Genomic DNA, 19,158 nt, shown 5'->3' on the forward strand with positions numbered 1-19,158 from the left:
TCCTCACTGTTCTTTAGGCCTCATCAAGAGCTTTCTTGAGGCCACCAGGCTTCCCTGATGGTCCCTTCAAAGCTCCTCCCATGTCCCAAAGCAACTTCAATGAGTTTAAGGTTTTTTTGTTTTTGTTTTTGTTCGTACAGCAGCAGTCCACTTCCAGGTACCAATGTTTTTATGAGTTGCCTATTGTTATGTAACAAACCTCTCCAACTTAGTAACTTGAGACACCGAAAAAAAAGGTCATTATATCTTTCACGGTTCTAGTATTTTGCTGGGCTCTGCCGAGCAGTTCTCAAGGAGCCTCTCTCATCGCTGCAGTCAGATAGTGGCTGTGGCTGTGATCACTGGAAGTCATAGTTAATTACATGTCTGGTGTCTGGGATGGGAAACCAGACAGCTGAGGGCTGGAGCAGATAAGAGTCCTCTGGCTCTCCCTCACCTCCAGGTAGCCTCTCTGCAGTTCCCACAGCATGACTGCTTCAGGGTATACAGACCTGAAGTGGAAGTCAGGGCTCCCTAGACATGTGTCCAAGGGAAGGAGGGGCCAGGCAGAGGCTGCATTGTCATTGTCCCAGCCCTAGAAAGCAGGCAACATTATCTTCCATTGTATTCACTGGGGCAGACACAGAGACCCTCCCAGATTCCAGGTTCTGGAAGAGCATGTGGTGCTGAAAATATTATTGAAGCCAGCTTTGGAAAATACAGTCTCTCACAAATCCTTTAAATTATTCCTATCTTCAGAGCAACTCTGTAATCTTAAGGTTAAAAATTGGGTTGCTTCATTCACTTTCTAGAAGCTCAGGGGCTGCTATGTTTTAGCCCACTGAAAGTCACTGGAATAATGCTTATTAATTATAGAACTGCACACTTTGGGTACTTTCTATTCTTAAAAGTTGGCTGCTTTGGGGAACCCTGTATAATACTGACTTAGAAAGATGTCCATTGAGTTCAAAAATTACCTTCGTTCTTTTCCATTCCCATTCAAATGATTCCCGTTGTTTTCTGGTGACAGTGTGTCGAGAACTGAGCGAAGCACTTTCCCTACAATATCTATTTTATTCCTTCGAGATACATACTCATATCACCATTTTATGCATGACAACCCTGAGGCTCAGAGAGCTTCGCCCAGGAGCTCTTCTAAAATTACAACCCTGCCCCACCAACCCCAGCACAAACACACACAGTTCTGTGACCCTCAGCCTGGCCTATTGGTTCTCATCTTCAAGGCCTGTTTCACATTCTAACATACTGTAGAACTCACTCATTTGGTGTATTTCCTTTTTTTGTTGTTGTATGACTGTTTCCACTAGGGTAGAGGAGGGCAGGGAACTTCTCTTTATTCATGAATTTATCTCAGTAAATACTGGTTGAATGCATATGACTGAATGAATGAATAAAAGGTCATGCTGAGATTTGAACCCAGGTCCCTCTGATTCCAAAGCTTTAATTTTAACCATTAGACTTCATTGCCTCCCAGAAACTGGGGACAGAGACTGATGTCAAAATGTACAGTCATAGAGAGGGAAGAATACAGCTGCCTCAGTTAAATAATTCAAGAACTCAACAAAGGCAGATGTGCCTCTATCAAGAATTCCTACAGATACAGAAAATACCAAATTAGTAAAATAATTGAAGATTTGGGAGTTTGGGTATTTCTAAGACTCGAGGTAATTTTTCCAAAATTAACATCTCTGTTATCAGAGAAATTATATTTATTTAATAAAACATTATTATAATTTACAGTAAAAGCATTAGAAAAAGAAGTCTTGTGGAATTTCTTTTTTGACTTAATTTGCAATAATCGGTTTAAACTTATATTTCAGTAGTTTTGTTCCAACTCTTTTGAAATTCACTCTTGTAATAATATTATGCTTATTTGTTTTTCTGAGTATGGCTTCTTTTTTCAACTTCAGAAGTTTCCCCTTGAAAAGTTCTTAGGGAAATGTTATTCTCTTGGTTTCCCTGTTAAGTATGTGTTTTTGTTAAGGATTGAAATGTACTGATTGTAAAACCTGTCCTCCCTGACATTTGAACAAAGTCCTTTTTTAAAGTCTCTCCATCCACACAAGTGTTTTTGTTTTGCCCATGTTACATCATTTATTTAATTTAATTAATTTAATTTAATTTATTTATTTAATTTGAGACCAAGTCTCACTCTGTCACCAGGCTGGAGTGCAGTGGTACGATCTCAGCTCACTGCATCCTCCGCCTCCTGGGTTCAAGCGATTCTCCTACCTCAGCCTCCTAAGTAGCTGGGACTACAGGTGTGCGCCACCTCGCCCAGCTAATTTTTTGTATTTTTAGTAGAGATTGGGTTTCACCATGTTGGCCAGGTTGGTCTCAAACTCCTGACCTCAGGTGATCTGCCCACCTCAGCCTCCCGAAGTGCTGGGACTACAGGTGCCTGCCACCACTCCCTGCTAATTGTTGTATTTTTGGTAGAGACAGGTTTTCACCATGTTGGCCACGATGGTCTCTATCTCTTGACCTCATGATCCGACCACCTAGGCTTCCCAAAGAGCTGGGATTACAGGCGTGAGCCACCACACCCAGCCCATTTTACATCATTTAAATAATCACGCATACCCATTTCCAACAGTAAGCTTCCATATGCCACTATTAATAGTTAATTGGCCAGGTCTCCTGGGTTTCAAATCATAAAGACCAGTTCAACCCATGCCTTATTTCACACCTGTTAGGTACTAAGAATCCACACCTAAGTGTGTTCCACCACCTGATCCCTGAGTGTCCCTTCCCCACTGCGTCTCCAGGGACCACACCTCCGCGGCCTCCGTGGGTGGCTGACATCCTAGTGTAGCAGGACGAGCCACAGACAAAACTCCTCAGATACCAGGCTAAAGAAGGAAGTGGCTTTATTCGGCCCGGAGCTTCCACAGACTTGTGTCTTAAGAGCTGAGCTCTCCAAAAAATAAATTCTTGGCCCTTTTAAGGGCTTACAAGTTTAAGGGGTCTACATGAAAGGGTCGTAATAGATAGAGCAAGGGTGGGGAACGTGATTATTATTTTATTATTTTATCCACCAGGGCCGGGTGGTGGCACCAAGGTCGTCTGGCTATTTATTTTACTTTTGTTACTTTTTAACTTTTTGCTTTCTCCTTTTTCTCCTGTCTTATAAACTAGGCAAGGGGGGTGGGTGGGTAGCAGCAGAAGGGGTGGTCTCCTTCCTCACTGGAACCCCTTGACGTTCCACTGGACACCCTCCTCCGAGGGTGCGAGTCTTCTTCCCTCTCCAAGATCAAAACTCTCTTTTCGCCGGGGTGGTCTCGGGAGTTCGGGTTCAGCCAGGGAGCCGAGTGGGTGGAGGAATATGCAGGCCCCGGTCCCTTGAGATTCTCGGGGCGCGGGGGCAGTGGCTCCAAGGCGAGCCCCGGGCGAGGTGGGCACCCGTGGGCCTGGCCTGGCACCCACTGACCACGTCCTTTCTTGCCGCAGCTCTGGCCCGGCCCAGACCGCACAGCGACGACTACAGCACCATGAAGAAGATTCCTCCTCGAAAGCCCAAACGCAGCCCCAACACCAAGCTCAGCGGCTCCTACGAGGAGATATCGGGATCCCGGCCCGGGGACGCGAGGCCCACGGGCGCCCCGGGGACAGCAGCGCGCGTTCTGACCCCCGGGACTCCGCAGTGCGCGCTGCCCCCGGCCGCGCCCCCGGGCGACGAGGACGACGGCGAACCTGTGTACATCGAGATGCTGGGGCACGCGGCCAGGCCGGATAGCCCAGACCCCGGGGAGTCCGTGTACGAGGAGATGAAGTGTTGCCTGCCCGACGACGGCGGCCCGGGCGCGGGCTCCTTCCTGCTCCACGGCGCATCGCCGCCCCTGTTCCACCGCGCGCCGCAGGACGAGGCGGCGGGGCCCCCCGGGGACGCGTGCGACATCCCGCCGCCCTTCCCCAACCTGCTGCCGCACCGGCCGCCCCTGCTGGTGTTCCCCCCGACCCCCGTCACCTGCTCCCCCGCCTCCGACGAGTCGCCCCTGACACCCCTGGAGGTGAAGAAGCTGCCCGTCCTGGAGACCAACCTCAAGTACCCCGTGCAGTCGGAGGGGTCGAGCCCGCTGTCCCCGCAGTACTCCAAGAGCCAGAAGGGCGACGGCGACAGGCCCGCGTCCCCCGGCCTGGCGCTGTTCAACGGGTCCGGCCGAGCCTCCCCGCCGTCCACGCCGCCCCCACCCCCGCCCGGGCCGCCCCCCGCGCCCTTCAGGCCCTGCGCGCACTTGGCCTTCCCGCCGGAGCCCGCCCCGGTGAGCGCGGGGAAAGCGGGGCCGAGCGCAGAGGCGCCCAAGGTCCACCCAAAGCCAAACTCTGCCCCCGGGGCCGGGACCTGCAGCTCCTTCCCCAAGATCCCATATTCCCCCGTGAAGGCCGCCAGGGCCGACGCCAGGAAGGCCGGCTCCAGTGCCTCGCCCCCCGCGCCCTACAGCCCTCCCAGCTCCAGGCCTCTCAGCAGCCCCCTGGACGAGCTCGCCAGCCTCTTCAACTCGGGTAGGAGTGTGCTTCGGAAATCCGCGGCGGGAAGAAAAATCAGGGAAGCCGAAGGTAAGCGGAGCAGACATCCCCCCACTCCTTTTGCATGGACGCTGTGCTTGCGTGCACCTGTGTACATCCGTGTCCGCACAGATGTGAAATAGTAAAGTTTCAGGTGATGGCCGTGGTCGTTCAGAGCAGATATCAGCCTTAAAAAAAATCGTATACACCCACTGTGACCAAATAGGTAGGAATTAATATTTCCATGTTGCAGAATATGATAGGAAAGGCTCGTGATATAGAAAGACACAGACCGCAACTGGATTTAATAAATTATAACTTGATAAATGTTCGACAGAACAAGGTTAAATGTTAGCTACTAATTTCTTTTTTTAAAAAAATATTTTTTCCTTATAACATGAAAGTGGTATTTTGTGTAAGTTTCTATTGCCGATTTCCGTTTGATGTACAGTTCACGGCTAACCCCCGAGTGTGCAGTTTGCCATCCATCTAGCTTTGCCTGGCAGTGTCTGGGATGTTGCCCTATCCAGTTACTACCCAGCGCTTAATGCCACTCGGCTGTGGGCTGTTTGGGATGAACTGCTTTTCTCTCTGGTCATATGCCATCCAAGGAACACTCTAACGCAGCCCCGTTATCTGTGTTTTCTCATCCAGCGACTCAGCCCACAGTGGGCTTTGCAGGTGGAAATCAGTCCACTCAAGTGCGCTCCATGACAGGCTGTTGCCTGCATTAAAAAACATTTATTTTGTGTCCCTGTAGAAGAATGTAGCTGGCAAAATAAGATTTTCATGACGACGTTTTTTGCCAGTCTTTTGTAACTGGCTAACCACATGGCTCTTCCTTCAGATGACACGACCTCAGTGCCAAAGGCACTGCTTTTGCACAGATTCCTTTAATAATCACAAAGAATGTCTTCATCTTCCAAAAGACATGTTAAGGTTTGTATACAAAACCAAAATGTTTTCTCAATGGTGTGTATTTTGGGGAAGAAGTTCATTGATGAAAAGGATCTTCTCCTTAAGGAGAATTATAACCAGTCTCCTCCATCATGATGGCACTGGATTCCCCCACTCCCCTCCAGGTGAGGCAGGAGGATAGGGTCTGGAGGCAAGGAACCTAAGGCCCTTTCATGTCGACTCCCGATAACTACATTGAAAGGAAAACCGTAACTTTCCATGTCTAAGTAACAAAAGGACCCGAGGCTACTCCCTCTGCAAACCCCCACCTTTTCTGCACCACGGATGGGAAATTGGCTGTCCGCAACCGGTCAGACTTACTGCAGGCAGAGTCTTCCTTTGTGTAGAAATGCAACTCTATAACTTCACCTTAGCCTATGTTCCATCGCTTTTTGCAACCAATCAGATGTTTGCACAGGAGTGTGATCTTTTAACTTCACTTCAGCCTCTGATTGGAGGCCACCACTTTATTTACATGAGGTGAGCATGAAGTGGCCAATGGGAAACCTCTAGGGGGTATTTGGACCCCAGAAGATTTCTGTATCTGGGCCCTTGAGCTGTTGCCCAGCCCAATCCCACACTGTGGAGTGTACTTTTGTTTTAGTTAAATCCCTGCTTTGATTCTTTCGTTGCTTCCTTCTTTCTTTGCTTTGCTGGGTGTTTTTTCCAATTCTTTGTTCAAAACGCCAAGAACCTGGACAACTTGCAGTCAAGACCCTCTACTGGTAACACAGGGTAGATGGCAACTGTGGGCATTCTCATTTTATACTTGGAAAACTTCACGGTGGAGAGGTTAAATATCTTCTTTAGAGTTAAGTGGTAGGATTGGAAGTAAACTTTGACCTACAGTGTAGTAACATTTTATGCATGCATTAACCTGCTCCTTCACCAAAAGAAAATACATAAATGTGTAAGCATTCATCATTTGATTAGCGAAATTACTTTAGGTACAAAAACTAGAACATCTAGAAAGCAATCTGAACAAGTGAAAAGTAGGTCAAGGCTCAGAACCTTTAACAATGAATGAATAACCTTCTCCCTATTTATTCTTCAGACAAATAAGCTAATTGTTTGTTTAGCTAACAAATTCTTCTTAATTATAGGCCATTAATAAATGAAATTGTACTTCTAAATAGCAGAATGTTTGAATTTCACAAATCGTGTTTCATTCCAAGGAACAAAATGGATAAGAGAAAACCATTAAATGAACAAATTAATATTTGCTTTTAGAGCTAAAAGTTTATTAAAACCTCATGAACCTCATTTTACTAGACAATGGAACAGGGTGAATTCTTCTTGACTCTATTCAAGGAAGTGAAATTAATGAATTTCTAGGCAAACCTCATCATTTGGAAATCCCAAAGTCTACTCCTCAGAGGATAGTGAGAATTATAGTGAGCCCTCCAGGCACAGTGTGTAAATTTGCTAATTATATTTCCCTGTGGTGGTATTAACCAGTATTTGGGAACACACATCAAAATCTCAAGTACAACATAGTTCAACTATAATTATAAGACATCTATTTTCTTATTGTGGGCTTTTCTGAAATACTTTTTCATTTGAAAACATTGGATTGAGCCACTTATGACTTTCTAAAAAATACGTGAATTGGCAACTTTGGCCACTGGCACAGTTGCTGTAGTAATAGAAAACTTAGCAATACCAGACCAGGTCATCCCCGCACACCAGATTACGGGAGTCCTAACTACACAGTTGAGAAGTGTATAATAATTTTTTTTTGATGGAGTTTTGCTCTTCCTGGAGGGCAATGGCACAATCTTGGCTCACTGCAACCTCTGCCTCCCAAGTTCAAGCAATTGTTCTGCCTCAGCCTCCCGAGTACCTGGAATTACAAACGCCCGCTACCATGCTGCCCGGCTAATTTTTGTATTTTTAGTAGGGATGGGGTTTCACCATGTTAGCCAGGCTGGTCTCAAACTCTTGACCTCAGGTGATCTGCCCGCCTCAGCCTCCCAAAGTGCTGGGATTACAGATGTGAACCACCATGCCTGGTCAAGTGTGTAATTCTTTATGGGCTGTGATGAGTGAAATAAGTTTACAAGTTTGGATGTCATGTTCTCATGGGATAGTTCAGGCCATTCTTTTAGAATGTCAGAGAGGTTAAACATAAGCTATGGAAGGAAAAGCATTCAGTGCTGGTACTCAGCACGGGGGCTGCTTATATGACTATTAAAGTTTACATAGTTTGATCCTGAGGTCAGTAATCCATTTTCTTCTGAATGAATTCAATGACTTTTTTGGAATTTCTTTTAAGTTTTAAATCTTTTACTTTACCTTCTTTATGCTTAAAGACATTTTTATTTTCACCATGAAATAGCTTTCTTACCAAATAATACAGTGTGTGGCTAATTTACCCTTCAGGGTTCTTAAATTAACTAAAGTTCAGTTTTTGTTCAATTTTCACAGGGGAAAATTATTGCACAAATTTTGCAGAAGGGTTCAAAATGTTCTCCTTGGCTGTTTGAAACAGTAACATCGAGGAGATTAAACCACTCAGTAATTCACTACTTTAGTTATTTCTGGTTGAAATATAATGTGCTATAATGTACGGTGGAGTTGTGTATAGGAAGCAAGGTTGTTTCTTGTGTAATTCTACTCCATTACTATTCCGTAGCCTTATATGTAGGATTTCACAAATTCTGTGTTGCCCAAACCAGTTCATTTTCTATAGATTCTTGGATATGCAATTTGAAGTATACAAAGCCATGCAGATTCTAAGAGTGGTGGACACACATATAGGAAAGATATGATTGTGCAGATGATGGATGTGACTGCAGTCTGAGAAGAAATATTTGCAGCAAGGAATCGTAGTGCTTCCTGTGTGCCCGGCATTGTCTGAATAATCTAATTCTCACAACACTATAAGGCATCTGCTCCACGTATCTCCATTTTACAGGTGGAAAAACTGGGGCACAGGGAGATTAATCTACTTGCTCAAAGCTACTGTGCTCATGCCGGACAGAGAATGACTTGAGTGCAGTACCTCTGTCTCTAGAATCTCTTGCCCTAGCTACCTATGCAGTGCTGCTCAAATAGCAAGAGAAAAGAGACAGAAAAAAAAAAGTCTTTTAAAATTAATATTTGTTCACTGAGGGGCAACCAGTAATAGTCATAAGAGTTTAGTTGAAGAGAATTGTCCCATAAACTCAAGAATGCCAAACGAACTTTATACTGATTATGGGTAGGTATAATTCTGGGATACAGTGTCTAGGCTACTTGGCCCTTAAAATTAATATTGACTAAATGTTTAATTGTCTATTCCATTCTGGACATAAAGATCCCATTAATTCACAACATTTTTTTCCATCTCATGTGATGATGTGGCTAATATTATTATGCTAATTATTTCTAGTTGCTTGGTTTCAAAAACTATGAGACCCGATTCAAATGGTGAATGAGAGTCCTTGGCTCCTTTAGGCCACTAGGGTGCTCCATTGCTCTGAATGGCATCTCAGCATCTGGTTGAGTTTATCCAGAATAAAGTGAAATCACATGAGCATGTTATTCTCTACTCACTGAAAAAGATCAGGAAGATAGGGTCTTGACAAAAATCTCAGAAATCTGGAGAAGAAAGTGGAAGACAGCCAGGCCGAATTAACGAAAATCAGACTCAAAATATTTTTTAAAAATTCAGTTTTATTACATTCTGATACAGTGCATCCTTAGCTTATAAGTTTTAAACAGGTACTTAAAAATGATGTCAACAAAAAAGCTGTAATGTACAGTATTTCTTTGCATATAGTAGGTGGCGATTAAATAGTTGTTTGAGGTAAAATTTACCTATGAAAAGCAGTCTGACATATAAATCTATTTGATAGAACTAGCTCTTGTGGCATTTTGACTTAATAATGATCACATAAGCTAAATGGAAGTCACTATTAATTTCAAATATTTTATTTGATTACATAAATATTCTGAATAAGAACATTTTGAGTTTGGAGTCAGAGTATTTTATAAACAATTTTTTTACAATATACTTTTATTCCATAGGGCCATTTGTTTAACAAAATAATTGTTTTTCAAGTTTTCCTTATGGAAAATTTCAAACATAGACAAAAATATAAAGAACAGATTAATGAACTTTCTCTGTGGCCCATCCTATTTCATCTCTACTCCTGCCCATTTCCCTCCTCTGGCACTGGATCATTTTTAAGTGCATCTGAATGTCAAATCAGCCAGGCATGGTGGTTCATGCCTATAATCCAAGCCCTTTGGGAGGTTGAGGTGGGAGGATCACTTGAGCCCAGGTGTTCAGGACTAGCCCTGGCAAAGTAGCTAACCAGGTCTTGTCTCTACAAAAAAAAAACAATAATGATAAAATAGCCAGGCATGGTGGCATGCGCCTATTGTCCTAGCTACTTGAGAGGCTGAGGCTGGGCAGATCGCTTGAGCCTGGGAGGTTGAAGCTGGGCAGATCGCTTGAGCCTGGGAGGTTGAGGCTGGGCAGATCGCTTGAGCCTGGGAGGTTGAGGCTGGGCAGATCGCTTGAGCCTGGGAGGTTGAGGCTGGGCAGATCGCTTGAGCCTGGGAGGTTGAGGCTGGGCAGATCGCTTGAGCCTGGGAGGTTGAGGCTGGGCAGATCGCTTGAGCCTGGGAGGTTGAGGCTGGGCAGATCGCTTAAGCCTGGGAGGGTGTAGCCTCAACAGTGTCTGTGGTTGCTCCACTACACTCCAGGTTAGACCACAGAGCAATACACTGCCAAGAAAGAAAGAAAGAAAGAAAGAGAGAAAGAGAGAAGGAGAGAAAGAGAGAAAGAGAGAGAGAGAAAGAGAGAAAGAGAAAAAGAGAGAGAGAGAAAGGGAAAAAGGAAGAGAAAAAAGAAAACCAATGTCAAACTGTTTAAATAATATATATTTAAATATTTATAAATATTTTATCATAGATGTTCTTTAGGAAGAAAAAAGCATTTATTCTTCAGGCACTTTAATAAGTACTCAAACCAATCAATCCATTTCAGTCTTCACAAGCATGAAGCTGCTATTCATGACAAAAGCCTGATTTTCGAAGCCAGGGCATCATTTTTCACGATCTAAATAAAATAATTCTTGGGCTAGCATTCCACCAAGCAATGCGACTCTGCAAATTTCTCCAAGGGAACACTTGCAGACAGCCCCTTCTACTACAACAACAAAAAAAGATTCTAGATATTATATCAGGTAGAACTAACTGTGAAAGATCAAAATTCAAAGACACGCAATTGCATCCTAAGTCAATATCGTATGGGTTTCAGATGTTTCTATGCCAAATCAAGTGCAGTTACCCATTCATTGTTTAGCGACAAGACGCAGGATGCTTTAGAATGACTCAAATGCCCCTGAATTACTCATGGAAACCTGGGATGTGCTCCAGGACGGTGTTTGCAAATTGCTATTCTCTGCTCCTGATGTTTGAAACAGAAGTTCCAACATTATCGTCATTTAATCTCTGACACATTGAAACGAGACTGAAGTATGAGACATTAGTCTGCCTTATGCAAATCTTGACATCCCATAATGGGATGCAGAGCTTAGCTTCCCCTAGGCTTCTTGCCTATGTGCAGGTCTTGTAGTGTTTTATCCTGTCTGAAGCAGTTAAATCTTTTTCACTCCCCTTGATGATTTCTCCCCATGGTGATTTATTTGTGTGTGGGGAGTTGGGGGCGGGAGTGCTCATAAAAATTAGAAAAAGTGTGGAAGATAGTTTACTGATGTGCTCTTCTGCTGATGATCTGCGACTGTCTGAATTCTTGTCTCATACAAAGTGAGGTGCTCCTCTGCATTCCAGAACCATTTTAAATCAATGCAAAATTTTCCTCATTTTCCAAACGAGTAAGTCCTTTGGGGAAACTAGATTAACATCCCCAGAGAAGGGGGGGCCTCCATTTATCACTAAGTGGACATTAAGCAAGCAGGAGCTGTGTGAAGTTTCTTCCTTTGCCATGTTAATAAACCTGGGCTTGACAAGAAGAGAATATGTCTCTTTGGAAGAAAAGGATTTTTTTTCTAATTTCTTTGCCTCTCTGCAGTAGCCAAGAGAGCCTGTGCCTGAGACTTGCAGCTATATATTTCATTGTTTTTAATCCCCTAAATGTCTAGTAGAAATAATACTGTGTTCATCTACACTTCGAAATGAACTTTCAATGTTAATAAATGTATCAGTAACCAAATTTATCTATGTTAAGAGCACAAAGCTCTTTTTTCCCTATATTAATTAGAAATATATATTTTTAATGCCTAAGGATTTGCCGTGAATGTTTGTGACATTTTTCTCACAACTTACAGCACTTTCTCTGTATAAATGCCCAATAATTCATACAGGGAAATTGTGCAAGCAGGAGGCCTATAAACCAGACTTGCATTAACTTGTGGAGCTAATTCCCTTACAGTCATCCCATAAGCATGTACTTAATGTAAGCACAGGGATTGCTACTGGAAATCCAAAACACTGATAAACAAATCTGGCATTGCCTCTGCCCTCTCACAGACCATATAAGAGACAGAAGGTGCATCCACTTTCAGTGAAAGAAATTCCAAAGAGGAGAGAATTTCTAACCTGAGGGCCATAAACCACTCATGGATTCATAGTTGAGCTCCAAGTGGCCCATGAGCCCCCATGGTATACATGCCACTTGTTTGGGCAGAGGCTTCATAAGCTTCATTGAATCCTCCCAAAATGTCAGTGACGTGGGAAAAGTGAGGAGCCGCTGCAGGAGATGTGCACACATGGCATTTTCTGCAGTCAGAAGAAGAAGGAGGTAAATGCCTGAAAGAATCTGCGGGCCTTGCAGCCAGAGGTGGCAGAAGGGCAGGAGGAATGCTAGAAGCGGATGATGGGTGGATGGAGCTCTCTAGGTGCAGAAGTCAGGGTAATAGACACTGCAGGCTGATGGGTGAATATGGGGTGAGACATGAAACTTCAGGGTGTGTGGTTCCTTTAGAATATAGCCATGCATTTTGAGGAAGAAGGAGGAGAAAATGACTTTCTTTGCATGGAATCAGAGCTGGATAAGCTTTGTACCTGGAAGCTCCTCGTTAGCTTGATGACAAGGCTCTGAATTATCTCCGTTGTTTCTCTTCTGTCACGTAGGAATTCAGCATTAACTCTTAGGATCTTTCCTACAAAGTGCAAAGAACCAGAGGAAGAAAGTGAACAAAAACCATAGCAGCACTTCTAGGTGCATACGTATAATGGGAAATACTCAGATATACACTGTGACGTGTTAGTGGCATCCTGGTCATAGTATAAACAGCTATTTGTAAGTGGCTCTCTCCTGTTGACCAAGCACATTGATGTCTCCTTTCTCCCCCTGGACCCTTGCGTCTCAGTGAGGCGGGTGAAGCAGGTGTTACCATCCCTATTTATTAATGAGCAATCAGAGACTTTGAGGGATTAAGTGATTTTCCCATAATCACAAAAACTAATCAGTCTCAAAGTCAGGAATCAAACACGTCTCCTTTCTCCAAACCCTGGATTCTTTCTATTATGTCCTTCATAGTCTCTGAAAACAATAAAATTAAAATAATGATACAAGGTCTCTGTTTGAGAAAGGAATTCCCCTCTGAAGTTAAACACAAACTCATTGCCAGGAAAACATGTGGGAGGCAGACAGATAAAACTGTTTTGCCCGTTGTCAATGTCCCACCAGACATCACTTTTGAAACAGAGCATGTTCTTCCTGTGCCCCCTGCCTCCTCCTCCTCCTCTTTTTCTCCCCTTTCCTGGAAAATCCTTTCTACCCACCTGCCATAAGGTATCTTCTGCAGTACCAGGGATGCACAGCACATGTGATAGACTAGGATTATTCCTCACATCCAAAACTCCTGTCTCCTCACTTTCCATTTCTCTTTTTCTTGACCTCTTTAAAGTTTTACTTGGGACTGAGTTTCTAATTACTGAAAAGAAATTCACACTGAAATTGTACTGACATGCAGAGTGGCCCAGCATATTTTTTGTAGGACACATATGACTTGCTGGGGATGTGGACTTCAACCTCATAAGTGGGGTGTCAGATGCCTGCCCCAGACCCACCAGAAATTAAATAGGTTCTAGCACCAGGAACCATGCTAAGAACTGTACAGACAGATGATCAGCAGTGATTCTCAATAGCGACCATGATTGGAACAGGGGAAAGACAGACAATCAAAAAGGCTTCATCGTCTGTCTCTACAGCAACTTTCTTTAAACAGGCAAAAATCCATTCCTTTCTCAGTGATGTGAATGTAGAAACCGACATCGGTAATGGCAAAGTGAGAAACATGACTGAATAAAGCCAGGGCTATACTCACAGCCCCTCAATAAATATTTGTTGGGAGAATATAAAGCTCATTGCTCTCATGACTATGCTGTTCCTGCTAGGTCATGCCACTTCGTTATTCTTTGAAATCGAGGAGCAAAACCAAGCAGAAGGTTATGACTATTAAACATTTAGATCAATCTGATCAAAAAGGTACCCTTTGAATTGCGTGAACTATCCTGAGAAATTACCTTAACATACTAGCTGTAAATCTGCAGCAGCTAGCGTGTCAGTCAGACCAGAGATACGTATCTAGCATAAAGAGGTTTTCATTTTTTAGATTAGCCAAATGCAGCAAAGAAGCCTTTACAACCAGGATGCTCTATAATGCACCATCAGTGGGGAAAGGATCTATTGCACCTGAAATTCTGAAAATAAGGCAGACTTCTCAGAAGTGGATTATCTTTCATAACCAGTAAATATTTTTCATACTATCCATCCATTAAAGCAAGCAGCTATTGTGTATTGTGCCTCCACACTGGATTGCAAATTAAACTCCCACTGGGGGCCCTAAAGAGAAATCCAGCCCTTTATCCTCTAAGCCACTCAGCAGCTCTCTTTAAGCAAGTTAATAAAGACCTTCCTGACTATCTGCATCTCATTATTGCCACATAATACTATATCCTGGGGTTTTCTTCCTTTTGTGAAGAAATGCTTAGAAGCAACATGGTGCATGGAATATTGTCCTAAAGAGAGACTGGGCAGGTGCCATGCTCTCTCTGTCCTGAAGAGTATTGGAAGAGAAAAACCTATTTCCTAATTACCCAGCAGTGTTTAGGCTCCTTATGCCTGACTTGAGTCATTTTTATGATTAATCCCCAGATTAGCCTAGAAAATTTCACGCCATCGAGAGTGAGCTATATTCAATATCATTTCACCCCGTGCTTCATTCCATGAATCAACACAGTCGTCCACCGTGTACTCTGTGCAGAGCTTCTCAGGCCTTTACCGACTCCAGGCTGGTTTCTCCTTGAAATCTTCAGTTTTCATACTTGGACCCTGTACATGGGCAATTAGTGGCCATTTGCAAATTTAATAACATGTTAATTATGACAATAAACAATATGATTCATTTCTCTCCTCCATGCAAATGACTAAGTCCTAAACTATGCAGAGCCCAAACAAGGTCAGACATGAGCTAGATCCGAGACTTGCACTGATTTACAGCAGAACACTGACTGCGAGAGACACCTGAGAATTTGTGCATTACCCAAAGTCCTAAAAGCCCACCAAAGAGCTTCTTCATACTGAAAACTCTGGCTCAAAATCAAACATAACCCTTCAAAAGAAATCTCCATTTTAAAGCAAGGAAGAACTGATATATGCACAATTGGTACATCAGGGTGTGTCCCTGAAAAATATATATGTTTGGATTTTGGCTTTACTATTTTCCTTTTATGTGAAAAGCTGGATAAACTGGGAAGAAGTAAGTGAAAATGAGAAGACTTAGGCAAAGCAATGAGTGAAAACTTTCGCCATACAGGCCTTTCCATGTTACTAAAAAGCAAACCAAAGCTCGCAGCTATGAAGTTACTTGCTGAGGTCACATCCATTTGGTGACGTTACGTTCCTTTAACTTTAGCTCTCAGGTGAGATGACGTGCTGAAGGGGGTCAAATTGGCTTTAACACCAGGATGGAGGGGACATACAGGAGTGCAAACAACCAACTTAAAGTAGGTGGCCTCCATCGTACTTCTGCCAGTTCACAGATCGTTTCTTAAGTAAATAACCAGTGCCCAGCAGCAGATCCTATAAAGCAAAATAGCATATATTTTTAAAAATTTTTATGAGAATTTGATTGACTCTGTCTCTTGGTATTTAACTACCTTTGTATATATTACTAGTAATAAAATCCCCTTAGTAACAAAGTCCCCTTAGATTTTTAATCGATAAATTGCCTTTTGAGTAACTATTTCAGTCTTTAAGGAAAGAGAAGCTAGGGGGCCTTGATTTCGGAGACAGGAGCACACTCTTGGTGTTGTTCTAGTTCCTTCTAATCACACCCTATTTGCACCACATAAACATTAGCACAACTAGAGATTTGGTTGAATCACTTACATGTCATTCCAGACAGTAAAACTCTAATCGTGAACATTAATTTCACTGATGCAGTTGCAGCTTAGTAGGGGGTCGCCACCGTTCACTTACCCAGGCTTGAAATTATCTCTAATTTAGAGGTTAGGGACAGTGACACAGGAAAGAGGCTCTGTGCTGTATATCTGGAGATGGGGGATCATAAAAATGTCTTTTTAATCTGATGATCATTAAAACACCCAGTGATGTGGCGCAGCTGCTAATCAGAATGCATTTCCATTTCTGTGGGGATCGAGCATGTCTTTGGAACCCTCTGCAATGGCTTTAGAAACAAACGTTCCTTTTATCAGGTGAGAAAACTACCCTATGGCATGCCTCAAGATATGTAGTTCTTCCTAGGCTACAAAATATCAGAGGTTAACTTCAGGCAAAATGATAAAACTAGCAGTAGTATGTCCTATTACTATCTGCAGTTTGCTTCAAAATTTCAAAAAGGTCTCGGAAAATCACTAAATACGAAGGGCACACTTCATTCATTTATTCCAAGGAATCTATTTGGTGCCAGACATTGCATGGAATTGTATGGATTTTTAAAATGAAATGTGGGCTCTCTCTCAAGCAGACCATGGCAGGGAAACTTGAAAACTCCGACGCCTCCAAGGAACGAGAATCACATTTTACATAGAGATACTACTCGGGATTCACAAAACACTACTTAGCCATGACGCTTGTTCAACACTGCATTTTTACTCGTGGTATTCTGTTCTCTTTCATTTTAAAATGTGTGTTGTGACCCACTAAATTGATTTCTCAGCTCACAAATATGTCCTCTGAAACACTGGTCTAGAAGGGAGGATTTATACGGGCAAATAGGAGACAAAATCTGCGAAGAGAAAATGTCAGAACAAGAGGAGAATGTCCTCTCGTGTGCTAGAAGCCACTGTGTGCCTTATCCTGCACATTAAAGGGATTTTTCAAAGGGCGTGATCAAATTATGTTTTGGAGTAACTGTGTCAGAATAGCTATAGATATATAGATATAGATATAGAAAGGATAGATTTTTTTCTTGCTATTTCTGTGTTCGTTTACATGTGAACCTATATACTTTAGAAATGATTAATCTGGCTGGGCAAGGTGGCTCATCTCAGCACTTTGGGAAGCCGAGACAGTCCGATCACCTGAGGTCAGGAGTTCGTGATCAGCCTGGCCAACATGGTGAAACCCCATCTCTACTAAAAATACAAAAAGTAGCCAGGCATGGTGGTGTGCGCCTGTAGTCCCAGCTACTTGGGAGGCTAAGGCAGGAGAATCACTTGAACCCTGGAGGTAGAGGTTGTGGTAAGCCGAGATTGCAGCACTGCACTCCAGCCTGGGCAACAGGGCGAGACTCTGTCTCAAAAAAAAAAAAAAAAGTGATTAATCTGGGCTGATTAATTACTTAAGAAATTAAGAGCTAGGACAGGAGAAGGGAAACTCCACCACCGACCTGCCTGGCTGGCCACCTCATGGTGTCTTCCTGTGGTCCCTGGTGAAGTGTGAATCCACTGGACGCTTAGGTTCAGCCTTTCTCTACTGCGTCCCAGTCATTTGTCCTTCCTGAGTGACTGGCACCTGCCCTGTGGCCCATCAAGGGAAATTGGGTCACGTGAACACATAAAGAATTAGTCACTCCAGCCAATCTACCACCAGGAAGAGATGCAACCGCTACGGCTATCAAAGACACAGTCCATGTGGCTCTTCCAGAATTTCAAGAAGAATTTGAATCTCCATAGATATTTTAAATTTATTTTTCAAGGCCTCAGAGCTCCTGGCTGGGAGCCAGCGAGTGTGGGCAGGTGGGCTCTGCTTCAGCTGGTGTCCACAGGTGCTGCCACACTCTTACTAAAATATGGAAATGTCTTGATGCCAGCTGGTGCAGGGCTGCTGCCCTGAGCTCTCAAGGTCCCCACGTCCATCCCACCCCCTTGGGTGGCCTGGCCCGGGCCTGCAGCGTTTCTCCTTCGTGAAATGTTGACACAGCAAAATGCTCAAGGTCGATGACTGATGCTTGTTGCTATTGGCCCTGGTCTGTGTCTTTTTTGTTATTAAGTACTTTAGATGGGTAAATTTGTAATGAGTTCTGAGCAAGGGATTTGAAAAGACCTCACATCCACCACTGCTATAATTTTTCTTTTCCTGTTTTAATTTTTGCTGTTTCTTTTTTAGCGGATGACAGGCACCACTAGCTTACCATCCAGGCTGTAGGTGTCACCAACACAAAACACTCCCAACAGAAGAGCAGGGACGTTATCTCGTCACCTTTGCCTTCTGGGGAAAGTGAGGAGGAACCATTTCCCTCCAGGAAAACATATGTTGCTGATACCAACTGCGTACTTGGCCACACATCGTGGCTCAGGACTCCTGGATTTACATTCCCACCTGGCATTGAGGAAATGTAAAAATAACAGCAATGTAAATAACCTCATGACCTATAAAAGTATGCATGAGGAACGGGGCTCTGGGCCAAGCAGGCTTGTGGTTTAGGTATTGCATACTCGGCTAATTATGAAAAAAAAAAAAAAAAAAAAAAAAAGGCTACCCAAGTACAAGAAAAGGAAAGGGATTGAAATGATTTTTTCCCCTTTATGGCAGGGACAGAATAAATGGGCAAAAAAGGATTCAGTTAGTTAAATTTAAAAGAAAATTGGCACAACTTAATTTTCTGTGCATTTTTGGGTACTGAAAACCTTATTTATACTGACAGTCATTTTTTAGCTTTACTATCAATGCATTCTTCCCTTGCTCAGCACATATGTTGTTGAAGACATCGCTGTGTTTCCTACTTCAGTTGGTGTTTTCTAGCACAAACCATCTCCTTCGACTTGGCAGGGGGGTGGGTGACAAGAGTTAGGAGTGAAAGAGGAGCAGACATCTCCATTCCTCCCTGCTTAACCTGGAGGATAAGTATTTGCAGCACTCGCTACCAGAGAAGAATGCTTACAACATAAGTTCAAGAGGAATTTCCATCTACTCCAGGGTGGTGATTTCATAAGGGGTTATTAACAAGTAGGAAGGAATGTCGGGAGCCCAGCCCGAGACATTTAAGGTCAGTAGAGGGCCGGGCAAATCCAGTTTCTCAGCACACGCAACCCTTCCAAGGTCTGCAGTGATGTATTTTTCTGTTTCTTAAGTAATCAATGTTTATAGAAATATAACCTGTCCACATAGTGTGGGTAACAGCTGTGTCACAAGAGTAACTGCCTGGGAACCCAGTTCTCTTCCCAGATCTCCATCACCACTAGATTCGGATGCCCTCTCTTGATATATTTCTGCAAGCATTCACAAAGGGATGATCAAATCTGTTCCACGTTTTCAAAAGGCAATTAGAA

General features: G+C 43.4%; 1 protein-coding gene across 1 annotated transcript in view; it reads left to right on the forward strand.

Annotated features, from left to right (window-relative positions):
* MYO16 (myosin XVI) overlaps positions 1 to 19,158 on the forward strand; it is a 575,469-nt gene that overhangs the window by 501,335 nt on the left and 54,976 nt on the right. The window contains exon 32 of the mRNA XM_030813681.1: positions 3,451 to 4,557. Within this exon, the coding sequence (XP_030669541.1) occupies positions 3,451 to 4,557 (1,107 nt within the window). The remainder of the gene's footprint in view (positions 1 to 3,450; positions 4,558 to 19,158) is intronic.

Source organism: Nomascus leucogenys, chromosome 5, assembly GCF_006542625.1.
Source record: "Nomascus leucogenys isolate Asia chromosome 5, Asia_NLE_v1, whole genome shotgun sequence".
Lineage (NCBI taxonomy): Eukaryota > Metazoa > Chordata > Mammalia > Primates > Hylobatidae > Nomascus > Nomascus leucogenys.